General features: G+C 58.4%; 4 protein-coding genes across 4 annotated transcripts in view; all 4 read right to left on the bottom strand.

Moving 5' to 3' along the window:
* Window positions 1–2: 2 nt before the first annotated feature.
* LOC127953089 (fibroin heavy chain-like) lies at window positions 3–1793 on the bottom strand (the record flags this gene model as incomplete). The annotated part of the gene is made up of 1 exon (XM_052551983.1): window positions 3–1793. A coding segment is annotated over one exon (1791 nt), but the record flags the coding sequence as incomplete, so codon positions are not given.
* Window positions 1794–1795: 2 nt separating this feature from the next.
* LOC127953088 (fibroin heavy chain-like) lies at window positions 1796–5425 on the bottom strand (the record flags this gene model as incomplete). Its single annotated transcript, XM_052551982.1, has 2 exons — window positions 5418–5425; window positions 1796–3512 (listed from the first exon to the last, which is right to left on the bottom strand). Coding segments are annotated over exons 1-2 (1725 nt in total), but the record flags the coding sequence as incomplete, so codon positions are not given.
* A 3805-nt stretch (window positions 5426–9230) lies between these two features.
* Window positions 9231–21811, bottom strand: part of LOC127951890 (fibroin heavy chain-like) — a 29058-nt gene continuing 16477 nt past the window's right edge. Inside the window, exon 3 of the mRNA XM_052550023.1 lies at window positions 9231–13173. Coding sequence (XP_052405983.1) covers window positions 9395–13173 — 3779 coding nt within the window. The 3' untranslated portion in view covers window positions 9231–9394. The remainder of the gene's footprint in view (window positions 13174–21811) is intronic.
* On the bottom strand, window positions 17419–21348 carry LOC127951897 (fibroin heavy chain-like). The gene has a single exon (XM_052550032.1). The coding sequence runs from the start codon at window positions 21327–21329 to the stop codon at window positions 17583–17585; it is 3747 nt and encodes a 1248-aa protein (XP_052405992.1). The 5' UTR covers window positions 21330–21348; the 3' UTR covers window positions 17419–17582.

The following is a 21811-nucleotide window of genomic DNA, read 5'->3' as shown; positions in this document are numbered from 1 at the left end:
CTGGCCTGTCCTGCTCCAGCGCCGCTTCCCTGTCCTGCTCCAGCGCCGCTTCCCTGTCCTGCTCCAGCGCCGCTTCCCTGTCCTGCTCCAGCGCCGCTTCCCTGTCCTGCTCCAGCGCCGCTTCCCTGTCCTGCTCCTGCTCCAGCGCCGCTTCCCTGTCCTGCTCCTGCTCCAGCGCCGCTTCCCTGTCCGGCTCCTGCCCCAGCGCCGCTTCCCTGTCCGGCTCCAGCGCCCTGGCAAGCGCCGCTTCCCTGTCCTGCTCCAGCGCCCTGGCCATAGACGCTTCCCTGTCCAGCTCCTGCGCCCTGGCCATAGCCGCTTCCCTGTCCTGCTCCTGCCCCAGCGCCACTTCCCTGTCCGGCTCCTGCTCCAGCGCCCTGGCCAGCGCCGCTTCCCTGTCCTGTTCCTGCTCCAGCGCCGCTTCCCTGTCCTGCTCCAGCGCCGCTTCCCTGTCCTGCTCCAGCGCCGCTTCCCTGTCCTGCTCCTGCGCCGCTTCCCTGTCCTGCTCCTGCTCCAGCGCCGCTTCCCTGTCCTGCTCCTGCTCCAGCGCCGCTTCCCTGTCCGGCTCCTGCCCCAGCGCCGCTTCCCTGTCCGGCTCCAGCGCCCTGGCAAGCGCCGCTTCCCTGTCCTGCTCCAGCGCCCTGGCCATAGACGCTTCCCTGTCCAGCTCCTGCGCCCTGGCCATAGCCGCTTCCCTGTCCTGCCCCAGCGCCACTTCCCTGTCCTGCTCCTGCGCCACTTCCCTGTCCTGCTCCTGCGCCACTTCCCTGTCCTGCTCCTGCTCCAGCACCCTGGCCAGCACCGCTTCCCTGTCCTGCTCCAGCGCCACTTCCCTGTCCGGCTCCTGCCCCAGCGCCGCTTCCCTGTCCTGCTCCAGCGCCCTGGCCATAGCCGCTTCCCTGTCCTGCTCCAGCGCCGCTTCCCTGTCCTGCTCCAGCGCCCTGGCCATAGCCGCTTCCCTGTCCTGCTCCAGCGCCCTGGCCATAGCCGCTTCCCTGTCCGGCTCCTGCCCCAGCGCCGCTTCCCTGTCCGGCTCCTGCCCCAGCGCCGCTTCCCTGTCCGGCTCCTGCCCCAGCGCCGCTTCCCTGTCCTGCTCCTGCTCCAGCGCCGCTTCCCTGTCCTGTTCCTGTGCCCTGGCCATAGCCGCTTCCCTGTCCAGCTCCTGCGCCGCTTCCCTGTCCTGCTCCTGCTCCAGCGCCGCTTCCCTGTCCTGCTCCTGTGCCCTGGCCATAGCCGCTTCCCTGTCCAGCTCCTGCGCCGCTTCCCTGTCCTGCTCCTGCGCCGCTTCCCTGTCCTGCTCCTGCGCCGCTTCCCTGTCCTGCTCCTGCGCCCTGGCCATAGCCACTTCCCTGTCCTGCTCCTGCTCCAGTGCCGCTTCCCTGTCCTGCTCCAGCGCCCTGGCCAGTGCCGCTTCCCTGTCCCGCTCCAGCGCCGCTTCCCTGTCCAGCTCCTGCGCCCTGGCCATAGCCGCTTCCCTGTCCAGCTCCTGCGCCCTGGCCATAGCCGCTTCCCTGTCCAGCTCCTGCGCCCTGGCCATAGCCGCTTCCCTGTCCAGCTCCTGCTCCCTGGCCATAGCCGCTTCCCTGTCCAGCTCCTGCGCCCTGGCCATAGCCGCTTCCCTGTCCTGCTCCAGCGCCCTGGCCATAGCCGCTTCCCTGTCCTGCTCCAGCGCCCTGGCCATAGCCGCTTCCCTGTCCAGCTCCTGCGCCACTTCCCTGTCCAGCTCCTGCACCCTGGCCATAGCCGCTTCCCAGGCCATAGCCGCTTCCCTGGCCAGCACCCTGCCCTGCACCCTGGCCTGTCCTGCTCCAGCGCCGCTTCCCTGTCCTGCTCCAGCGCCGCTTCCCTGTCCTGCTCCAGCGCCGCTTCCCTGTCCTGCTCCAGCGCCCTGGCCAAAGCCGCTTCGCTGTCCTGCTCCAGCGCCCTGGCCATAGCCGCTTCCCTGTCCTGCTCCAGCGCCCTGGCCAGCGCCGCTTCCCTGTCCTGCTCCAGCGCCCTGGCCAGCGCCGCTTCCCTGTCCTGCTCCAGTGCCGCTTCCGTGTCCTGCTCCTGCTCCAGCGCCGCTTCCCTGTCCAGCTTCTGCGCCCTGGCCATAGCCGCTTCCCTGTCCTGCTCCTGTTCCAGCACCCTGGCCAGCGCCGCTTCCCTGTCCGGCTCCTGCCCCAGCGCCGCTTCCCTGTCCGGCTCCTGCCCCAGCGCCGCTTCCCTGTCCGGCTCCTGCCCCAGCGCCGCTTCCCTGTCCGGCTCCTGCCCCAGCGCCGCTTCCCTGTCCGGCTCCTGCCCCAGCGCCGCTTCCCTGTCCTGCTCCTGCTCCAGCGCCACTTCCCTGTCCGGCTCCTGCTCCAGCGCCCTGGCCAGCGCCGCTTCCCTGTCCTGCTCCTGCTCCAGCGCCGCTTCCCTGTCCTGCTCCAGCGCCGCTTCCCTGTCCTGCTCCAGCGCCGCTTCCCTGTCCGGCTCCTGCTCCAGCGCCGCTTCCCTGTCCGGCTCCTGCCCCAGCGCCGCTTCCCTGTCCGGCTCCTGCCCCAGCGCCGCTTCCCTGTCCTGCTCCTGCCCCAGCGCCACTTCCCTGTCCGGCTCCTGCTCCAGCGCCCTGGCCAGCGCCGCTTCCCTGTCCTGCTCCTGCTCCAGCGCCGCTTCCCTGTCCTGCTCCAGCGCCGCTTCCCTGTCCTGCTCCAGCGCCGCTTCCCTGTCCTGCTCCAGCGCCGCTTCCCTGTCCTGCTCCAGCGCCGCTTCCCTGTCCTGCTCCAGCGCCGCTTCCCTGTCCTGCTCCTGCTCCAGCGCCGCTTCCCTGTCCTGCTCCTGCTCCAGCGCCGCTTCCCTGTCCTGTTCCTGTGCCCTGGCCATAGCCGCTTCCCTGTCCAGCTCCTGCGCCGCTTCCCTGTCCTGCTCCTGCTCCAGCGCCGCTTCCCTGTCCTGCTCCTGTGCCCTGGCCATAGCCGCTTCCCTGTCCAGCTCCTGCGCCGCTTCCCTGTCCTGCTCCTGCGCCGCTTCCCTGTCCTGCTCCTGCGCCGCTTCCCTGTCCTGCTCCTGCGCCCTGGCCATAGCCACTTCCCTGTCCTGCTCCTGCTCCAGTGCCGCTTCCCTGTCCTGCTCCAGCGCCCTGGCCAGTGCCGCTTCCCTGTCCCGCTCCAGCGCCGCTTCCCTGTCCAGCTCCTGCGCCCTGGCCATAGCCGCTTCCCTGTCCAGCTCCTGCGCCCTGGCCATAGCCGCTTCCCTGTCCAGCTCCTGCGCCCTGGCCATAGCCGCTTCCCTGTCCAGCTCCTGCGCCCTGGCCATAGCCGCTTCCCTGTCCAGCTCCTGCGCCCTGGCCATAGCCGCTTCCCTGTCCTGCTCCAGCGCCCTGGCCATAGCCGCTTCCCTGTCCTGCTCCAGCGCCCTGGCCATAGCCGCTTCCCTGTCCAGCTCCTGCGCCACTTCCCTGTCCAGCTCCTGCACCCTGGCCATAGCCGCTTCCCAGGCCATAGCCGCTTCCCTGGCCAGCACCCTGCCCTGCACCCTGGCCTGTCCGGCTCCTGCCCCAGCGCTGCTTCCCTGTCCGGCTCCTGCCCCAGCGCCGCTTCCCTGTCCGGCTCCTGCCCCAGCGCCGCTTCCCTGTCCGGCTCCTGTTCCAGCACCCTGGCCATAGCCGCTTCCCTGTCCTGCTCCTGTTCCAGCACCCTGGCCAGCGCCGCTTCCCTGTCCGGCTCCTGCCCCAGCGCCGCTTCCCTGTCCGGCTCCTGCCCCAGCGCCGCTTCCCTGTCCGGCTCCTGCCCCAGCGCCGCTTCCCTGTCCGGCTCCTGCCCCAGCGCCGCTTCCCTGTCCGGCTCCTGCCCCAGCGCCGCTTCCCTGTCCGGCTCCTGCCCCAGCGCCGCTTCCCTGTCCGGCTCCTGCCCCAGCACCGCTTCCCTGTCCTGCTCCTGCTCCAGCGCCACTTCCCTGTCCGGCTCCTGCTCCAGCGCCCTGGCCAGCGCCGCTTCCCTGTCCTGCTCCAGCGCCGCTTCCCTGTCCTGCTCCAGCGCCGCTTCCCTGTCCTGCTCCAGCGCCGCTTCCCTGTCCTGCTCCTGCTCCAGCGCCGCTTCCCTGTCCTGCTCCTGCTCCAGCGCCGCTTCCCTGTCCTGCTCCTGCTCCAGCGCCGCTTCCCTGTCCTGTTCCTGTGCCCTGGCCATAGCCGCTTCCCTGTCCAGCTCCTGCGCCGCTTCCCTGTCCTGCTCCTGCTCCAGCGCCGCTTCCCTGTCCTGCTCCTGTGCCCTGGCCATAGCCGCTTCCCTGTCCAGCCGCTTCCCTGTCCAGCTCCTGCGCCGCTTCCCTGTCCTGCTCCTGCGCCGCTTCCCTGTCCTGCTCCTGCGCCGCTTCCCTGTCCTGCTCCTGCGCCCTGGCCATAGCCACTTCCCTGTCCTGCTCCTGCTCCAGTGCCGCTTCCCTGTCCTGCTCCTGTGCCCTGGCCATAGCCGCTTCCCTGTCCAGCCGCTTCCCTGTCCAGCTCCTGCGCCGCTTCCCTGTCCTGCTCCTGCGCCGCTTCCCTGTCCTGCTCCTGCGCCGCTTCCCTGTCCTGCTCCTGCGCCCTGGCCATAGCCACTTCCCTGTCCTGCTCCTGCTCCAGTGCCGCTTCCCTGTCCTGCTCCAGCGCCCTGGCCAGTGCCGCTTCCCTGTCCCGCTCCAGCGCCGCTTCCCTGTCCAGCTCCTGCGCCCTGGCCATAGCCGCTTCCCTGTCCAGCTCCTGCGCCCTGGCCATAGCCGCTTCCCTGTCCAGCTCCTGCGCCCTGGCCATAGCCGCTTCCCTGTCCAGCTCCTGCGCCCTGGCCATAGCCGCTTCCCTGTCCTGCTCCAGCGCCCTGGCCATAGCCGCTTCCCTGTCCTGCTCCAGCGCCCTGGCCATAGCCGCTTCCCTGTCCTGCTCCAGCGCCCTGGCCATAGCCGCTTCCCTGTCCAGCTCCTGCGCCACTTCCCTGTCCAGCTCCTGCACCCTGGCCATAGCCGCTTCCCAGGCCATAGCCGCTTCCCTGGCCAGCACCCTGCCCTGCACCCTGGCCAAAGCCGCTTCCCTGACCTGCGCCCTGGCCATAGCCGCTTCCCTGTCCTGCGCCCTGTCCCGCGCCCTGGCCATAGCCGCTTCCCTGACCCGCGCCCTGGCCATAGCCGCTTCCCTGGCCAGAACCATTTCCATGGCAAGTTGCCTGACCTCTTCCCTGGCCACGCGGTTCACTGCATGCAAAGCCACCGGTGGTTGGGCAACATTTCTGTGTGGCAGGACACTGGCCATCATTGAAACAGCTATCAGCACAGAGTGGGATCATTTCCGGTATGGGACATTGACCTGGCTTCACTGCATGAACACAGATAGTCAGCTTTAGTTTGTGCATATAGACCAGAGATCCTTAAATCTGGACTTCGAGATCCACATTCCTGCAGAGTTTAGCTCCAACCCTAGTCAAACACACCCGAGCATGTTAATCAGTGCCAGTCAATGTCTTTGGGATCATTAGAAAAATCTGAGGTAGGCGGCTTTGATCAGGGTTGGTGAATGGCAAGTTTTATCTAAAGAAAGAATTCCATTCCAAGTCAGTGGTTCTCAATTCCAGTCATGGAACACACTTACTTAACACACCGGATTGAAATCATCAGCTTGTTGGTCCAGTTCCTGGATCTCTCTCCTGACAAGCTGATGATCACAATCTGGGGTGTTAAATAAGGGGGACATGCAAAGGGATGGCTTTAGCAAGGGACGAGCAAGGGGTCCCCGGGACTGGAATTGAGAACCACTGTTTGAAGCATTATTCCTTTTCATTTTGTAAATCCATCCGGTCCTTAAAGCCATCCCAAGGGATGATTTCAATCCGACTTTAGAGAACAACTAAAGGCAAACTCTCTGCTTAGGACTTACATTGAATCCAGAGTGTTACTAGTATGTGTGTGTGTGTGTGTGTGTGTGTGTGTGTGTGAGTTTAGCCTTAGCATCGATTATTAACTGAAACTCACTGAAAACAGGCAGCACGCAAACAGGCCCAAATTCAAATCGACAGCATTTGTGCCCTCCAGGGCAGTCTTCATCAGAGGAACAGCCTCGATGGGATGGTTCGACCATCAGCCTCTCCGGACAGAAACCATCCACTAGAGAATTCAAGAGGATTATAAGGGGAGTGCGGTTTCACCATTTGTAAATCTGTGGTTTTGCAATGGGTCTCAAACCGAAATACAAAGTTTATGCATTTGTCTGCTTCATATCAAAAGCGGTTTAAAACCTACTACTCATTCATAAGCGATGTTAACTATTTTCAAAGACTGAAAGTCACTCATTTCTGCATTTCTTCAGGTTCTGTAATGAAATTAACAGATCTTTTCACCTGTGGTTCGTCTTTGAATAGCGCGAGCTATGCTGAAGTATCCAAACAGACAGAAAAAAACAGCAATCAACGAGAAATACATTCGAGCTGTCATCCTCCCAGCCTGTGATCTCTGCTGGAAAATGCAGTGAATCGGTGCGTCAGGACAAGCAGACAGCTTGCATTTATTCAGCAAAGAACACAAAACTTAAACGATTACTTGTTGCTGCAATACCAACTTCTGTAAAATGGGATTTTAAAGATTGAAGGAAAACAGGTTAATTCCAACCCTGATCAAACTCACCTGCCTGTAGCTTTCTAGTAATCTGAAATGCCTTGATTAGCTTGTTCAGGTGTGTATGATTGGGGTTGGACCTGCTGAATGCTACGTTCTAGCCATGTCATAAATTTACGCTGGGTACACGCCAGAAGATAATCGGTCTGATTTTGGGCCGATTTCTCCCCTTCCGACAATCATAGCTATGTCCCGATTATCTTGACTGTTCTACAGATTATGTTATCTGATTTTCTCTTGCCGTGAGGTGTGTTAAGAGTGTCCGAATCTGATCGGAAGAACATCGGAGACGCCCCGATCGCGAATCGTAAATATTTAACACGTTTAATATTTACGATCAGAATCCTGATGTGTGGGGGGGAAGCCCGAGGAAAAATGCGTGCACGCTCTGGAGATTATCACGTGAAACGAAACCGTATCCAATCAGAAAGCGAGATGATGGAAGACTGAAGCCGTCATGGCGCAGCACAAAGTGAAATTGTTGCGGACAGCAGAGATGGAGGATCATCTTGTTGATTTGTGGCAACCGCACAAATGTTTATACGACGTGTCGTGTATAAAATCATTCCAAACACTATCATTGCAATTTCTTCCTGCATATCGTCCGCCATGATTATTCTGAAGTCTCGCGAGATTTCCTGTGTTCAGTCGAGACTCTGGTTGAAAATCTGTTTGTGTGGTGCACTGTCTTTGTCACATCAGACAGACCGAAGCGGTGCGTGCCGGTTCTTCTTAATCTTTTTTTTTTTTTTCTTAAAATTATCCAGAACAAAATTTACAACAGTAAATGTACAAGAGTGTGCAAACCATTTATTCAGTAAATCAACAACTGTATTAAAAAAAAATTACAAGTCTTGTTTTTATTAACGATGTTCTCCAAACTGGTGCGGTAGTCCTCAAGTCTCCTGAAGAAAATGGATGAAATTTGGCTTGAACCGATACCTTACCCAAAATAATAAAAAGTTATTACATTCATCTGAACGCATACGTATCAAAGTTATTTTACTGGGAAGCAATACTTTTTCCATTACATTTTGCACATCCACCCAAAAAACAAAAATTCATATAAACACAATTACAAAATACATGTATAATATAGACTCCTGTTCCATTGACCAAACAAATCGCAGGGATAATCAAGATCCAGATTAAATCTCTAACACACTTTAGCCACATATACCATTAAATAGGGCTGTCACGATAGTAGATTTTTCATATCACGGTTATTGTGGCCTTATCGATATACTATAGAAACCTTGGGGGGGCGGTAGTCAAATTATTTTTTGTCTTTCAGTTTGTCCTTTTTCACCCAACGAACAGAAGGATAAACGCAGGACACAATACTCTGGCTTTCTCCATCTTCTTTGTAGCTCCTATGAAATATCAAGAGAGAAAATATGGTCAAGTTCAACAGTGAGGAATAAATATTTATGGTAACTCCTTACAATGAGATGGTTTGTTAACATTAATGTATTAATTAACATGAACGAACAGTGAACAATACGTTATTTTTATTGACAAACAAAGATTAATAAATTGTGTAGAGTCATTCATTGTTCATGTTAGTTCACAGAACATTAATGTTTACAAAGACAACTTGAGATTTTATTAATTCATAAGCTAATGCTGAAATTAGCATGAACTAAGTGCTGTGGAAATATTGTTCATTATTATTTGTCATTTATATGTTAACTAATGAACCTGATTGAAGAATGACCGCAGATGAGGCATTAAGTGCATGGCACTGCGACCAACTTAACATTTTACAAGTTTAACGTAGCAATGTGTTTGCTCAGTTTTTCGTAGCTACGCACAGGCCATATTGATTGAAAATACAAAAACAAGACGAGCAAAGAAAACGTGGTACTTATTAAATAAAATCACCCTTTACTTAAATGTAGGAACACAGACAACCGCTGTTAACAGGTTAATATAACATTTCCCAGTCTAGGACTAGGAAAAGAATGGCAACTTACTCTGAGAAACACTGCTCTCCTCAGAGTGGCTGTGTCTTCTTGTGTGACAGGTGCCAGCGTTAAGACACAATACTGCCACCTGGGAGCTCAACCAGGTAGTGGCGCTGGAGTATTAACGTGGTGTAATCATAACAGAACTGTTCATATAAAATATTGCGGACATGCTAATATCGGTATATCGCGACACCCCTACCATGAAACATTTTAAATAAAGCCTCTTACTTTATTTAAACCGTATTTTTCACAAACACGCCAAGCTTTATTCCAATTATAAGTCCACAATAAGCTTTTGACCTGTAACATCGGTTATGCTATTCCTATATTTATTAGGACGACTGTTTAAGAATCGACGTCTCTTAGAAACATGCCATCTTTAATGTATTGCCTCAAGAATCACAAGAACTTATGGAACCAATTTCAGCATTCATGAAAGGTTTCTAGAGCACCAAATCGGCATAATACAATGACTTCCAACTGGAATAATGGCTGCAGACTATTCAGCTACCCAAGAATAAATTTAAATACACAAAACAGTTCTTTTAAATTGGCAAAAAAGATAGATCATAATTTGCTAATTGTCCAGTACTCGGGGAGAGGAACTTACAGCACTGATGCCAGAGAGCGGTTATGTGAGAGCAAAATGATACCAAACACAAACTCTTCAAATCAAGCAATTTTTTATTTATTTGAGGTGATAGTAGTGGTAGAGAGAGTCAGAAAATCTTTCTAAACAGTTTGAGCAAACAGGGAAAACATGACATCTGAACAAAAGCATTGGAAAAGACCCCCAGAAAGTATTATGCAAAATTCCCATGAACATGTCCCTAAAGGCGACATTGACCTTTGCCACATCCCCGACACTTCCCTTGACCACTTCCCTGTCCTGCTCCTGCTCCAGCGCCCTGGCCATAGCCGCTTCCTTGTCCTGCTCCAGCGCCGCTTCCCTGTCCTGCTCCAGCGCCCTGGCCATAGCCGCTTCCCTGTCCTGCTCCAGCGCCCTGGCCATAGCCGCTTCCCTGTCCTGCTCCAGCGCCCTGGCCATAGCCGCTTCCTTGTCCTGCTCCAGCGCCGCTTCCCTGTCCTGCTCCAGCGCCCTGGCCATAGCCGCTTCCCTGTCCTGCTCCAGCGCCCTGGCCATAGCCGCTTCCCTGTCCTGCTCCAGCGCCACTTCCCTGTCCTGCTCCAGCGCCCTGGCCAGCGCCGCTTCCCTGTCCTGCTCCAGCGCCCTGGCCATAGCCGCTTCCCTGTCCTGCTCCAGCGCCGCTTCCCTGTCCTGCTCCAACGCCCTGGCCATAGCCGCTTCCCTGTCCTGCTCCAGCGCCGCTTCCCTGTCCTGCTCCAGCGCCGCTTCCCTGTCCTGCTCCAGCGCCCTGGCCATAGCCGCTTCCCTGTCCTGCTCCAGCGCCCTGGCCATAGCCGCTTCCCTGTCCTGCTCCAGCGCCGCTTCCCTGTCCTGCTCCAGCGCCGCTTCCCTGTCCTGCTCCAGCGCCCTGGCCATAACCGCTTCCCTGTCCTGCTATAGCGCCGCTTCCCTGTCCTGCTCCAGCGCCGCTTCCCTGTCCTGCTCCAGCGCCGCTTCCCTGTCCTGCTCCAGCGCCGCTTCCCTGTCCTGCTCCAGCGCCGCTTCCCTGTCCTGCTCCAGCTCCCTGGCCAGCACCGCTTCCCTGTCCTGCTCCAGTGCCGCTTCCGTGTCCTGCTCCTGCTCCAGCGCCGCTTCCGTGTCCAGCTCCTGCGCCCTGGCCATAGCCGCTTCCATGTCCTGCTCCAGCGCCACTTCCCTGTCCGGCTCCTGCTCCAGCGCCACTTCCCTGTCCTGCTCCTGTTCCAGCACCCTGGCCAGCGCCGCTTCCCTGTCCGGCTCCTGCCCCAGCGCCGCTTCCCTGTCCGGCTCCTGCCCCAGCGCCGCTTCCCTGTCCGGCTCCTGCCCCAGCGCCGCTTCCCTGTCCGGCTCCAGAGCCCTGGCCAGCGCCGCTTCCCTGTCCGGCTCCAGAGCCCTGGCCAGCGCCGCTTCCCTGTCCTGCTCCAGCACCCTGGCCAGCGCCGCTTCCCTGTCCTGCTCCTGCTCCAGCGCCACTTCCCTGTCCTGCTCCTGCTCCAGCGCCACTTCCCTGTCCGGCTCCTGCTCCAGCGCCACTTCCCTGTCCGGCTCCTGCTCCAGCGCCACTTCCCTGTCCGGCTCCTGCTCCAGCGCCACTTCCCTGTCCGGCTCCTGCTCCAGCGCCACTTCCCTGTCCGGCTCCTGCTCCAGCGCCCTGGCCAGCGCCACTTCCCTGTCCTGCTCCTGCTCCAGCGCCACTTCCCTGTCCGGCTCCTGCTCCAGCGCCACTTCCCTGTCCGGCTCCTGCTCCAGCGCCCTGGCCAGCGCCACTTCCCTGTCCTGCTCCTGCTCCAGCGCCGCTTCCCTGTCCGGCTCCTGCTCCAGCGCCGCTTCCCTGTCCGGCTCCTGCTCCAGCGCCGCTTCCCTGTCCGGCTCCTGCTCCAGCGCCGCTTCCCTGTCCGGCTCCTGCTCCAGCGCCGCTTCCCTGTCCGGCTCCTGCTCCAGCGCCGCTTCCCTGTCCGGCTCCTGCTGCAGCGCCGCTTCCCTGTCCGGCTCCTGCTCCAGCGCCGCTTCCCTGTCCGGCTCCTGCTCCAGCGCCGCTTCCCTGTCCGGCTCCTGCTCCAGCGCCGCTTCCCTGTCCTGCTCCAGCGCCCTGGCCATAGCCGCTTCCCTGTCCTGCTCCAGCGCCCTGGCCATAGCCGCTTCCCTGTCCTGCTCCAGCGCCCTGGCCATAGCCGCTTCCCTTTCCTGCACCAGCGCCCTGGCCAGCGCCGCTTCCCTGTCCTGCTCCAGCGCCCTGGCCAGCGCCGCTTCCCTGTCCTGCTCCAGCGCCCTGGCCAGCGCCGCTTCCCTGTCCTGCTCCAGCGCCGCTTCCCTGTCCTGCTCCAGCGCCCTGGCCAGCGCCGCTTCCCTGTCCTGCTCCAGCGCCCTGGCCAGCGCCGCTTCCCTGTCCTGCTCCAGCGCCGCTTCCCTGTCCTGCTCCAGCGCCGCTTCCCTGTCCTGCTCCTGCTCCAGCGCCGCTTCCCTGTCCTGCTCCAGCGCCCTGGCCATAGCCGCTTCCCTGTCCTGCTCCAGCATCCTGGCCATAGCCGCTTCCCTGTCCTGCTCCAGCGCCCTGGCCAGCGCCGCTTCCCTGTCCTGCTCCAGCGCCCTGGCCAGCGCCGCTTCCCTGTCCTGCTCCAGCGCCCTGGCCAGCGCCGCTTCCCTGTCCTGCTCCAGCGCCCTGGCCAGCGCCGCTTCCCTGTCCTGCTCCAGCGCCCTGGCCAGCGCCGCTTCCCTGTCCTGCTCCAGCGCCCTGGCCAGCGCCGCTTCCCTGTCCTGCTCCAGCGCCGCTTCCCTGTCCTGCTCCTGCTCCAGCGCCGCTTCCCTGTCCGGCTCCTGCGCCCTGGCCAGCGCCGCTTCCCTGTCCGGCCCCTGCTCCAGCGCCACTTCCCTGTCCGGCTCCTGCTCCAGCGCCCTGGCCAGCGCCGCTTCCCTGTCCTGCTCCTGCTCCAGCGCCGCTTCCCTGTCCTGCTCCTGTGCCCTGGCCATAGCCGCTTCCCTGTCCAGCTCCTGCGCCGCTTCCCTGTCCTGCTCCTGCGCCGCTTCCCTGTCCTGCTCCTGCGCCGCTTCCCTGTCCTGCTCCTGCGCCCTGGCCATAGCCGCTTCCCTGTCCTGCTCCAGCGCCGCTTCCCTGTCCTGCTCCTGTGCCCTGGCCATAGCCGCTTCCCTGTCCAGCTCCTGCGCCGCTTCCCTGTCCTGCTCCTGCGCCGCTTCCCTGTCCTGCTCCTGTGCCCTGGCCATAGCCGCTTCCCTGTCCTGCTCCAGCGCCGCTTCCCTGTCCTGCTCCAGCGCCGCTTCCCTGTCCTGCTCCTGTGCCCTGGCCATAGCCGCTTCCCTGTCCTGCTCCTGCGCCGCTTCCCTGTCCTGCTCCTGCGCCGCTTCCCTGTCCTGCTCCTGCGCCGCTTCCCTGTCCTGCTCCTGCGCCCTGGCCATAGCCGCTTCCCTGTCCTGCTCCTGTGCCCTGGCCATAGCCGCTTCCCTGTCCTGCTCCTGCGCCGCTTCCCTGTCCTGCTCCTGCGCCGCTTCCCTGTCCTGCTCCTGCGCCCTGGCCATAGCCGCTTCCCTGTCCTGCTCCAGCGCCCTGGCCATAGCCGCTTCCCTGTCCTGCTCCAGCGCCGCTTCCCTGTCCTGCTCCAGCGCCGCTTCCCTGTCCAGCTCCTGCGCCCTGGCCATAGCCGCTTCCCTGTCCAGCTCCTGCGCCCTGGCCATAGCCGCTTCCCTGTCCAGCTCCTGCGCCCTGGCCATAGCCGCTTCCCTGTCCTGCTCCAGCGCCCTGGCCATAGCCGCTTCCCTGTCCTGCTCCAGCGCCCTGGCCATAGCCGCTTCCCTGTCCTGCTCCAGCGCCCTGGCCATAGCCGCTTCCCTGTCCTGCTCCAGCGCCCTGGCCATAGCCGCTTCCCTGTCCAACTCCTGCGCCACTTCCCTGTCCAGCTCCTGCACCCTGGCCATAGCCGCTTCCCAGGCCATAGCCGCTTCCCTGGCCAGCACCCTGTCCTGCACCCTGGCCAAAGCCGCTTCCCTGACCTGCGCCCTGGCCATAGCCGCTTCCCTGACCCGCGCCCTGTCCCGCGCCCTGGCCATAGCCGCTTCCCTGACCCGCGCCCTGGCCATAGCCGCTTCCCTGACCCGCGCCCTGGCCATAGCCGCTTCCCTGACCTGCGCCCTGGCCATAGCCGCTTCCCTGGCCAGAACCGTTTCCATGGCAAGTTGCCTGACCTCTTCCCTGGCCACGCGGTTCACTGCATGCAAAGCCACCGGTGGTTGGGCAACATTTCTGTGTGGCAGGACACTGGCCATCATTGAAACAGCTATCAGCACAGAGTGGGATCATCTCCGGTATGGGACATTGACCTGGCTTCACTGCATGAACACAGATAGTCAGCTTTAGTTTGTGCATATAGACCAGAGATCCTTAAATCTGGACTTCGAGATCCACATTCCTGCAGAGTTTAGCTCCAACCCTAGTCAAACACACCCGAGCATGTTAATCAGTGCCAGTCAATGTCTTTGGGATCATTAGAAAAATCTGAGGTAGGCGGCTTTGATCAGGGTTGGTGAATGGCAAGTTTTATCTAAAGAAAGAATTCCATTCCAAGTCAGTGGTTCTCAATTCCAGTCATGGAACACCCTTACTTAACACACCGGATTGAAATCATCAGCTTGTTGGTCCAGTTCCTGGATCTCTCTCCTGACAAGCTGATGATCACAATCTGGGGTGTTAAATAAGGGGGACATGCAAAGGGATGGCTTTAGCAAGGGACGAGCAAGGGGTCCCCGGGACTGGAATTGAGAACCACTGTTTGAAGCATTATTCCTTTTTATTTTGTAAATCCATCCGGTCCTTAAAGCCATCCCAAGGGATGATTTCAATCCGACTTTAGAGAACAACTAAAGGCAAACTCTCTGCTTAGGACTTACATTGAATCCAGAGTGTTACTAGTATGTGTGTGTGTGTGAGTTTAGCCTTAGCATCGATTATTAACTGAAACTCACTGAAAACAGGCAGCACGCAAACAGGCCCAAATTCAAATCGACAGCATTTGTGCCCTCCAGGGCAGTCTTCATCAGAGGAACAGCCTCGATGGGATGGTTCGACCATCAGCCTCTCCGGACAGAAACCATCCACTAGAGAATTCAAGAGGATTATAAGGGGAGTGCGGTTTCACCATTTGTAAATCTGTGGTTTTGCAATGGGTCTCAAACCGAAATACAAAGTTTATGCATTTGTCTGCTTCATATCAAAAGCGGTTTAAAACCTACTACTCATTCATAAGCGATGTTAACTATTTTCAAAGACTGAAAGTCACTCATTTCTGCATTTCTTCAGGTTCTGTAATGAAATTAACAGATCTTTTCACCTGTGGTTCGTCTTTGAATAGCGCGAGCTATGCTGAAGTATCCAAACAGACAGAAAAAAACAGCAATCAACGAGAAATACATTCGAGCTGTCATCCTCCCAGCCTGTGATCTCTGCTGGAAAATGCAGTGAATCGGTGCGTCAGGACAAGCAGACAGCTTGCATTTATTCAGCAAAGAACACAAAACTTAAACGATTACTTGTTGCTGCAATACCAACTTCTGTAAAATGGGATTTTAAAGATTGAAGGAAAACAGGTTAATTCCAACCCTGATCAAACTCACCTGCCTGTAGCTTTCTAGTAATCTGAAATGCCTTGATTAGCTTGTTCAGGTGTGTATGATTGGGGTTGGACCTGCTGAATGCTACGTTCTAGCCATGTCATAAATTTACGCTGGGTACACGCCAGAAGATAATCGGTCTGATTTTGGGCCGATTTCTCCCCTTCCGACAATCATAGCTATGTCCCGATTATCTTGACTGTTCTACAGATTATGTTATCTGATTTTCTCTTGCCGTGAGGTGTGTTAAGAGTGTCCGAATCTGATCGGAAGAACATCGGAGACGCCCCGATCGCGAATCGTAAATATTTAACACGTTTAATATTTACGATCAGAATCCTGATGTGTGGGGGGGAAGCCCGAGGAAAAATGCGTGCACGCTCTGGAGATTATCACGTGAAACGAAACCGTATCCAATCAGAAAGCGAGATGATGGAAGACTGAAGCCGTCATGGCGCAGCACAAAGTGAAATTGTTGCGGACAGCAGAGATGGAGGATCATCTTGTTGATTTGTGGCAACAGCACAAATGTTTATACGACGTGTCGTGTATAAAATCATTCCAAACACTATCATTGCAATTTCTTCCTGCATATCGTCCGCCATGATTATTCTGAAGTCTCGCGAGATTTCCTGTGTTCAGTCGAGACTCTGGTTGAAAATCTGTTTGTGTGGTGCACTGTCTTTGTCACATCAGACAGACCGAAGCGGTGCGTGCCGGTTCTTCTTAATCTTTTTTTTTTTTTTTCTTAAAATTATCCAGAACAAAATTTACAACAGTAAATGTACAAGAGTGTGCAAACCATTTATTCAGTAAATCAACAACTGTATTAAAAAAAAATTACAAGTCTTGTTTTTATTAACGATGTTCTCCAAACTGGTGCGGTAGTCCTCAAGTCTCCTGAAGAAAATGGATGAAATTTGGCTTGAACCGATACCTTACCCAAAATAATAAAAAGTTATTACATTCATCTGAACGCATACGTATCAAAGTTATTTTACTGGGAAGCAATACTTTTTCCATTACATTTTGCACATCCACCCAAAAAACAAAAATTCATATAAACACAATTACAAAATACATGTATAATATAGACTCCTGTTCCATTGACCAAACAAATCGCAGGGATAATCAAGATCCAGATTAAATCTCTAACACACTTTAGCCACATATACCATTAAATAGGGCTGTCACGATAGTAGATTTTTCATATCACGGTTATTGTGGCCTTATCGATATACTATAGAAACCTTGGGGGGGCGGTAGTCAAATTATTTTTTGTCTTTCAGTTTGTCCTTTTTCACCCAACGAACAGAAGGATAAACGCAGGACACAATACTCTGGCTTTCTCCATCTTCTTTGTAGCTCCTATGAAATATCAAGAGAGAAAATATGGTCAAGTTCAACAGTGAGGAATAAATATTTATGGTAACTCCTTACAATGAGATGGTTTGTTAACATTAATGTATTAATTAACATGAACGAACAGTGAACAATACGTTATTTTTATTGACAAACAAAGATTAATAAATTGTGTAGAGTCATTCATTGTTCATGTTAGTTCACAGAACATTAATGTTTACAAAGACAACTTGAGATTTTATTAATTCATAAGCTAATGCTGAAATTAGCATGAACTAAGTGCTGTGGAAATATTGTTCATTATTATTTGTCATTTATATGTTAACTAATGAACCTGATTGAAGAATGACCGCAGATGAGGCATTAAGTGCATGGCACTGCGACCAACTTAACATTTTACAAGTTTAACGTAGCAATGTGTTTGCTCAGTTTTTCGTAGCTACGCACAGGCCATATTGATTGAAAATACAAAAACAAGACGAGCAAAGAAAACGTGGTACTTATTAAATAAAATCACCCTTTACTTAAATGTAGGAACACAGACAACCGCTGTTAACAGGTTAATATAACATTTCCCAGTCTAGGACTAGGAAAAGAATGGCAACTTACTCTGAGAAACACTGCTCTCCTCAGAGTGGCTGTGTCTTCTTGTGTGACAGGTGCCAGCGTTAAGACACAATACTGCCACCTGGGAGCTCAACCAGGTAGTGGCGCTGGAGTATTAACGTGGTGTAATCATAACAGAACTGTTCATATAAAATATTGCGGACATGCTAATATCGGTATATCGCGACACCCCTACCATGAAACATTTTAAATAAAGCCTCTTACTTTATTTAAACCGTATTTTTCACAAACACGCCAAGCTTTATTCCAATTATAAGTCCACAATAAGCTTTTGACCTGTAACATCGGTTATGCTATTCCTATATTTATTAGGACGACTGTTTAAGAATCGACGTCTCTTAGAAACATGCCATCTTTAATGTATTGCCTCAAGAATCACAAGAACTTATGGAACCAATTTCAGCATTCATGAAAGGTTTCTAGAGCACCAAATCGGCATAATACAATGACTTCCAACTGGAATAATGGCTGCAGACTATTCAGCTACCCAAGAATAAATTTAAATACACAAAACAGTTCTTTTAAATTGGCAAAAAAGATAGATCATAATTTGCTAATTGTCCAGTACTCGGGGAGAGGAACTTACAGCACTGATGCCAGAGAGCGGTTATGTGAGAGCAAAATGATACCAAACACAAACTCTTCAAATCAAGCAATTTTTTATTTATTTGAGGTGATAGTAGTGGTAGAGAGAGTCAGAAAATCTTTCTAAACAGTTTGAGCAAACAGGGAAAACATGACATCTGAACAAAAGAATTGGAAAAGACCCCCAGAAAGTATTATGCAAAATTCCCATGAACATGTCCCTAAAGGCGACATTGACCTTTGCCACATCCCCGACACTTCCCTTGACCACTTCCCTGTCCTGCTCCTGCTCCAGCGCCCTGGCCATAGCCGCTTCCTTGTCCTGCTCCAGCGCCGCTTCCCTGTCCTGCTCCAGCGCCCTGGCCATAGCCGCTTCCCTGTCCTGCTCCAGCGCCCTGGCCATAGCCGCTTCCCTGTCCTGCTCCAGCGCCCTGGCCATAGCCGCTTCCCTGTCCTGCTCCAGCGCCCTGGCCATAGCCGCTTCCCTGTCCTGCTCCAGCGCCGCTTCCCTGTCCTGCTCCAGCGCCCTGGCCATAGCCGCTTCCCTGTCCTGCTCCAGCGCCGCTTCCCTGTCCTGCTCCAGCGCCGCTTCCCTGTCCTGCTCCAGCGCCCTGGCCATAGCCGCTTCCCTGTCCTGCTCCTGCGCCCTGGCCATAGCCGCTTCCCTGTCCTGCTCCAGCGCCCTGGCCATAGCCGCTTCCCTGTCCTGCTCCAGCGCCGCTTCCATGTCCTGCTCCAGCGCCACTTCCCTGTCCGGCTCCTGCTCCAGCTCCACTTCCCTGTCCTGCTCCTGTTCCAGCACCCTGGCCAGCGCCGCTTCCCTGTCCTGCTCCAGCGCCCTGGCCATAGCCGCTTCCTTGTCCTGCTCCAGCGCCGCTTCCCTGTCCTGCTCCAGCGCCCTGGCCATAGCCGCTTCCCTGTCCTGCTCCAGCGCCCTGGCCATAGCCGCTTCCCTGTCCTGCTCCAGCGCCGCTTCCCTGTCCTGCTCCAGCGCCCTGGCCATAGCCGCTTCCCTGTCCTGCTCCAGCGCCACTTCCCTGTCCTGCTCCAGCGCCCTGGCCAGCGCCGCTTCCCTGTCCTGCTCCAGCGCCCTGGCCATAGCCGCTTCCCTGTCCTGCTCCAGCGCCGCTTCCCTGTCCTGCTCCAGCGCCCTGGCCATAGCCGCTTCCCTGTCCTGCTCCAGCGCCACTTCCCTGTCCGGCTCCTGCTCCAGCGCCACTTCCCTGTCCGGCTCCTGCTCCAGCGCCCTGGCCAGCGCCGCTTCCCTGTCCTGCTCCTGCGCCGCTTCCCGGTCCTGCTCCTGCTCCAGCGCCCTGGCCATAGCCGCTTCCCTGTCCTGCTCCAGCGCCCTGGCCAGCGCCGCTTCCCTGTCCTGCTCCAGCGCCCTGGCCAGCGCCGCTTCCCTGTCCTGCTCCTGCTCCAGCGCCGCTTCCCTGTCCGGCTCCTGCGCCCTGGCCAGCGCCGCTTCCCTGTCCGGCCCCTGCTCCAGCGCCACTTCCCTGTCCGGCTCCTGCTCCAGCGCCCTGGCCAGCGCTGCTTCCCTGTCCTGCTCCTGCTCCAGCGCCGCTTCCCTGTCCTGCTCCAGCGCCGCTTCCCTGTCCTGCTCCTGCTCCAGCGCCGCTTCCCTGTCCTGCTCCTGTGCCCTGGCCATAGCCGCTTCCCTGTCCAGCTCCTGCGCCGCGTCCCTGTCCTGCTCCTGCGCCGCGTCCCTGTCCTGCTCCTGCGCCGCGTCCCTGTCCTGCTCCTGCGCCGCGTCCCTGTCCTGCTCCTGTGCCCTGGCCATAGCCGCTTCCCTGTCCTGCTCCTGCGCCGCTTCCCTGTCCTGCTCCTGCGCCGCTTCCCTGTCCTGCTCCTGCGCCGCTTCCCTGTCCTGCTCCTGCGCCCTGGCCATAGCCGCTTCCCTGTCCTGCTCCAGCGCCCTGGCCATAGCCGCTTCCCTGTCCTGCTCCAGCGCCGCTTCCCTGTCCTGCTCCAGCGCCGCTTCCCTGTCCTGCTCCTGCGCCCTGGCCATAGCCGCTTCCCTGTCCAGCTCCTGCGCCCTGGCCATAGCCGCTTCCCTGTCCAGCTCCTGCGCCGCTTCCCATAGCCGCTTCCCTGTCCAGCTCCTGCGCCGCTTCCCTGTCCTGCTCCTGCGCCGCTTCCCTGTCCTGCTCCTGCGCCGCTTCCCTGTCCTGCTCCTGCACCGCTTCCCTGTCCTGCTCCTGCGCCCTGGCCATAGCCGCTTCCCTGTCCTGCTCCAGCGCCGCTTCCCTGTCCTGCTCCAGCGCCGCTTCCCTGTCCTGCTCCAGCGCCGCTTCCCTGTCCTGCTCCTGTGCCCTGGCCATAGCCGCTTCCCTGTCCTGCTCCTGCGCCGCTTCCCTGTCCTGCTCCTGCGCCGCTTCCCTGTCCTGCTCCTGCGCCGCTTCCCTGTCCTGCTCCTGCGCCGCTTCCCTGTCCTGCTCCTGCGCCGCTTCCCTGTCCTGCTCCTGCGCCCTGGCCATAGCCGCTTCCCTGTCCTGCTCCAGCGCCCTGGCCATAGCCGCTTCCCTGTCCTGCTCCAGCGCCGCTTCCCTGTCCTGCTCCAGCGCCGCTTCCCTGTCCTGCTCCAGCGCCGCTTCCCTGTCCAGCTCCTGCGCCCTGGCCATAGCCGCTTCCCTGTCCAGCTCCTGCGCCCTGGCCATAGCCGCTTCCCTGTCCAGCTCCTGCGCCGCTTCCCTGTCCTGCTCCTGCGCCGCTTCCCTGTCCTGCTCCTGCGCCCTGGCCATAGCCGCTTCCCTGTCCTGCTCCTGCGCCGCTTCCCTGTCCTGCTCCAGCGCCCTGGCCATAGCCGCTTCCTTGTCCTGCTCCAGCGCCGCTTCCCTGTCCTGCTCCAGCGCCCTGGCCATAGCCGCTTCCCTGTCCTGCTCCAGCGCCCTGGCCATAGCCGCTTCCCTGTCCTGCTCCAGCGCCGCTTCCCTGTCCTGCTCCAGCGCCCTGGCCATAGCCGCTTCCCTGTCCTGCTCCAGCGCCACTTCCCTGTCCTGCTCCAGCGCCCTGGCCAGCGCCGCTTCCCTGTCCTGCTCCAGCGCCCTGGCCATAGCCGCTTCCCTGTCCTGCTCCAGCGCCGCTTCCCTGTCCTGCTCCAGCGCCCTGGCCATAGCCGCTTCCCTGTCCTGCTCCAGCGCCACTTCCCTGTCCGGCTCCTGCTCCAGCGCCACTTCCCTGTCCGGCTCCTGCTCCAGCGCCCTGGCCAGCGCCGCTTCCCTGTCCTGCTCCTGCGCCGCTTCCCGGTCCTGCTCCTGCTCCAGCGCCCTGGCCATAGCCGCTTCCCTGTCCTGCTCCAGCGCCCTGGCCAGCGCCGCTTCCCTGTCCTGCTCCAGCGCCCTGGCCAGCGCCGCTTCCCTGTCCTGCTCCTGCTCCAGCGCCGCTTCCCTGTCCGGCTCCTGCGCCCTGGCCAGCGCCGCTTCCCTGTCCGGCCCCTGCTCCAGCGCCACTTCCCTGTCCGGCTCCTGCTCCAGCGCCCTGGCCAGCGCTGCTTCCCTGTCCTGCTCCTGCTCCAGCGCCGCTTCCCTGTCCTGCTCCAGCGCCGCTTCCCTGTCCTGCTCCTGCTCCAGCGCCGCTTCCCTGTCCTGCTCCTGTGCCCTGGCCATAGCCGCTTCCCTGTCCAGCTCCTGCGCCGCGTCCCTGTCCTGCTCCTGCGCCGCGTCCCTGTCCTGCTCCTGCGCCGCGTCCCTGTCCTGCTCCTGCGCCGCGTCCCTGTCCTGCTCCTGTGCCCTGGCCATAGCCGCTTCCCTGTCCTGCTCCTGCGCCGCTTCCCTGTCCTGCTCCTGCGCCGCTTCCCTGTCCTGCTCCTGCGCCGCTTCCCTGTCCTGCTCCTGCGCCCTGGCCATAGCCGCTTCCCTGTCCTGCTCCAGCGCCCTGGCCATAGCCGCTTCCCTGTCCTGCTCCAGCGCCGCTTCCCTGTCCTGCTCCAGCGCCGCTTCCCTGTCCTGCTCCTGCGCCCTGGCCATAGCCGCTTCCCTGTCCAGCTCCTGCGCCCTGGCCATAGCCGCTTCCCTGTCCAGCTCCTGCGCCGCTTCCCATAGCCGCTTCCCTGTCCAGCTCCTGCGCCGCTTCCCTGTCCTGCTCCTGCGCCGCTTCCCTGTCCTGCTCCTGCGCCGCTTCCCTGTCCTGCTCCTGCGCCCTGGCCATAGCCGCTTCCCTGTCCTGCTCCAGCGCCGCTTCCCTGTCCTGCTCCAGCGCCGCTTCCCTGTCCTGCTCCAGCGCCGCTTCCCTGTCCTGCTCCTGTGCCCTGGCCATAGCCGCTTCCCTGTCCTGCTCCTGCGCCGCTTCCCTGTCCTGCTCCTGCGCCGCTTCCCTGTCCTGCTCCTGCGCCGCTTCCCTGTCCTGCTCCTGCGCCGCTTCCCTGTCCTGCTCCTGCGCCGCTTCCCTGTCCTGCTCCTGCGCCCTGGCCATAGCCGCTTCCCTGTCCTGCTCCAGCGCCCTGGCCATA

The sequence above is a fragment of the Carassius gibelio genome, chromosome B3, assembly GCF_023724105.1.
Source record: "Carassius gibelio isolate Cgi1373 ecotype wild population from Czech Republic chromosome B3, carGib1.2-hapl.c, whole genome shotgun sequence".
In the NCBI taxonomy this organism is placed as follows: Eukaryota; Metazoa; Chordata; class Actinopteri; order Cypriniformes; family Cyprinidae; genus Carassius; species Carassius gibelio.
Note: the sequence above shows the minus strand (reverse complement) of the source record. Positions and strands in the feature narration are given on the sequence as shown.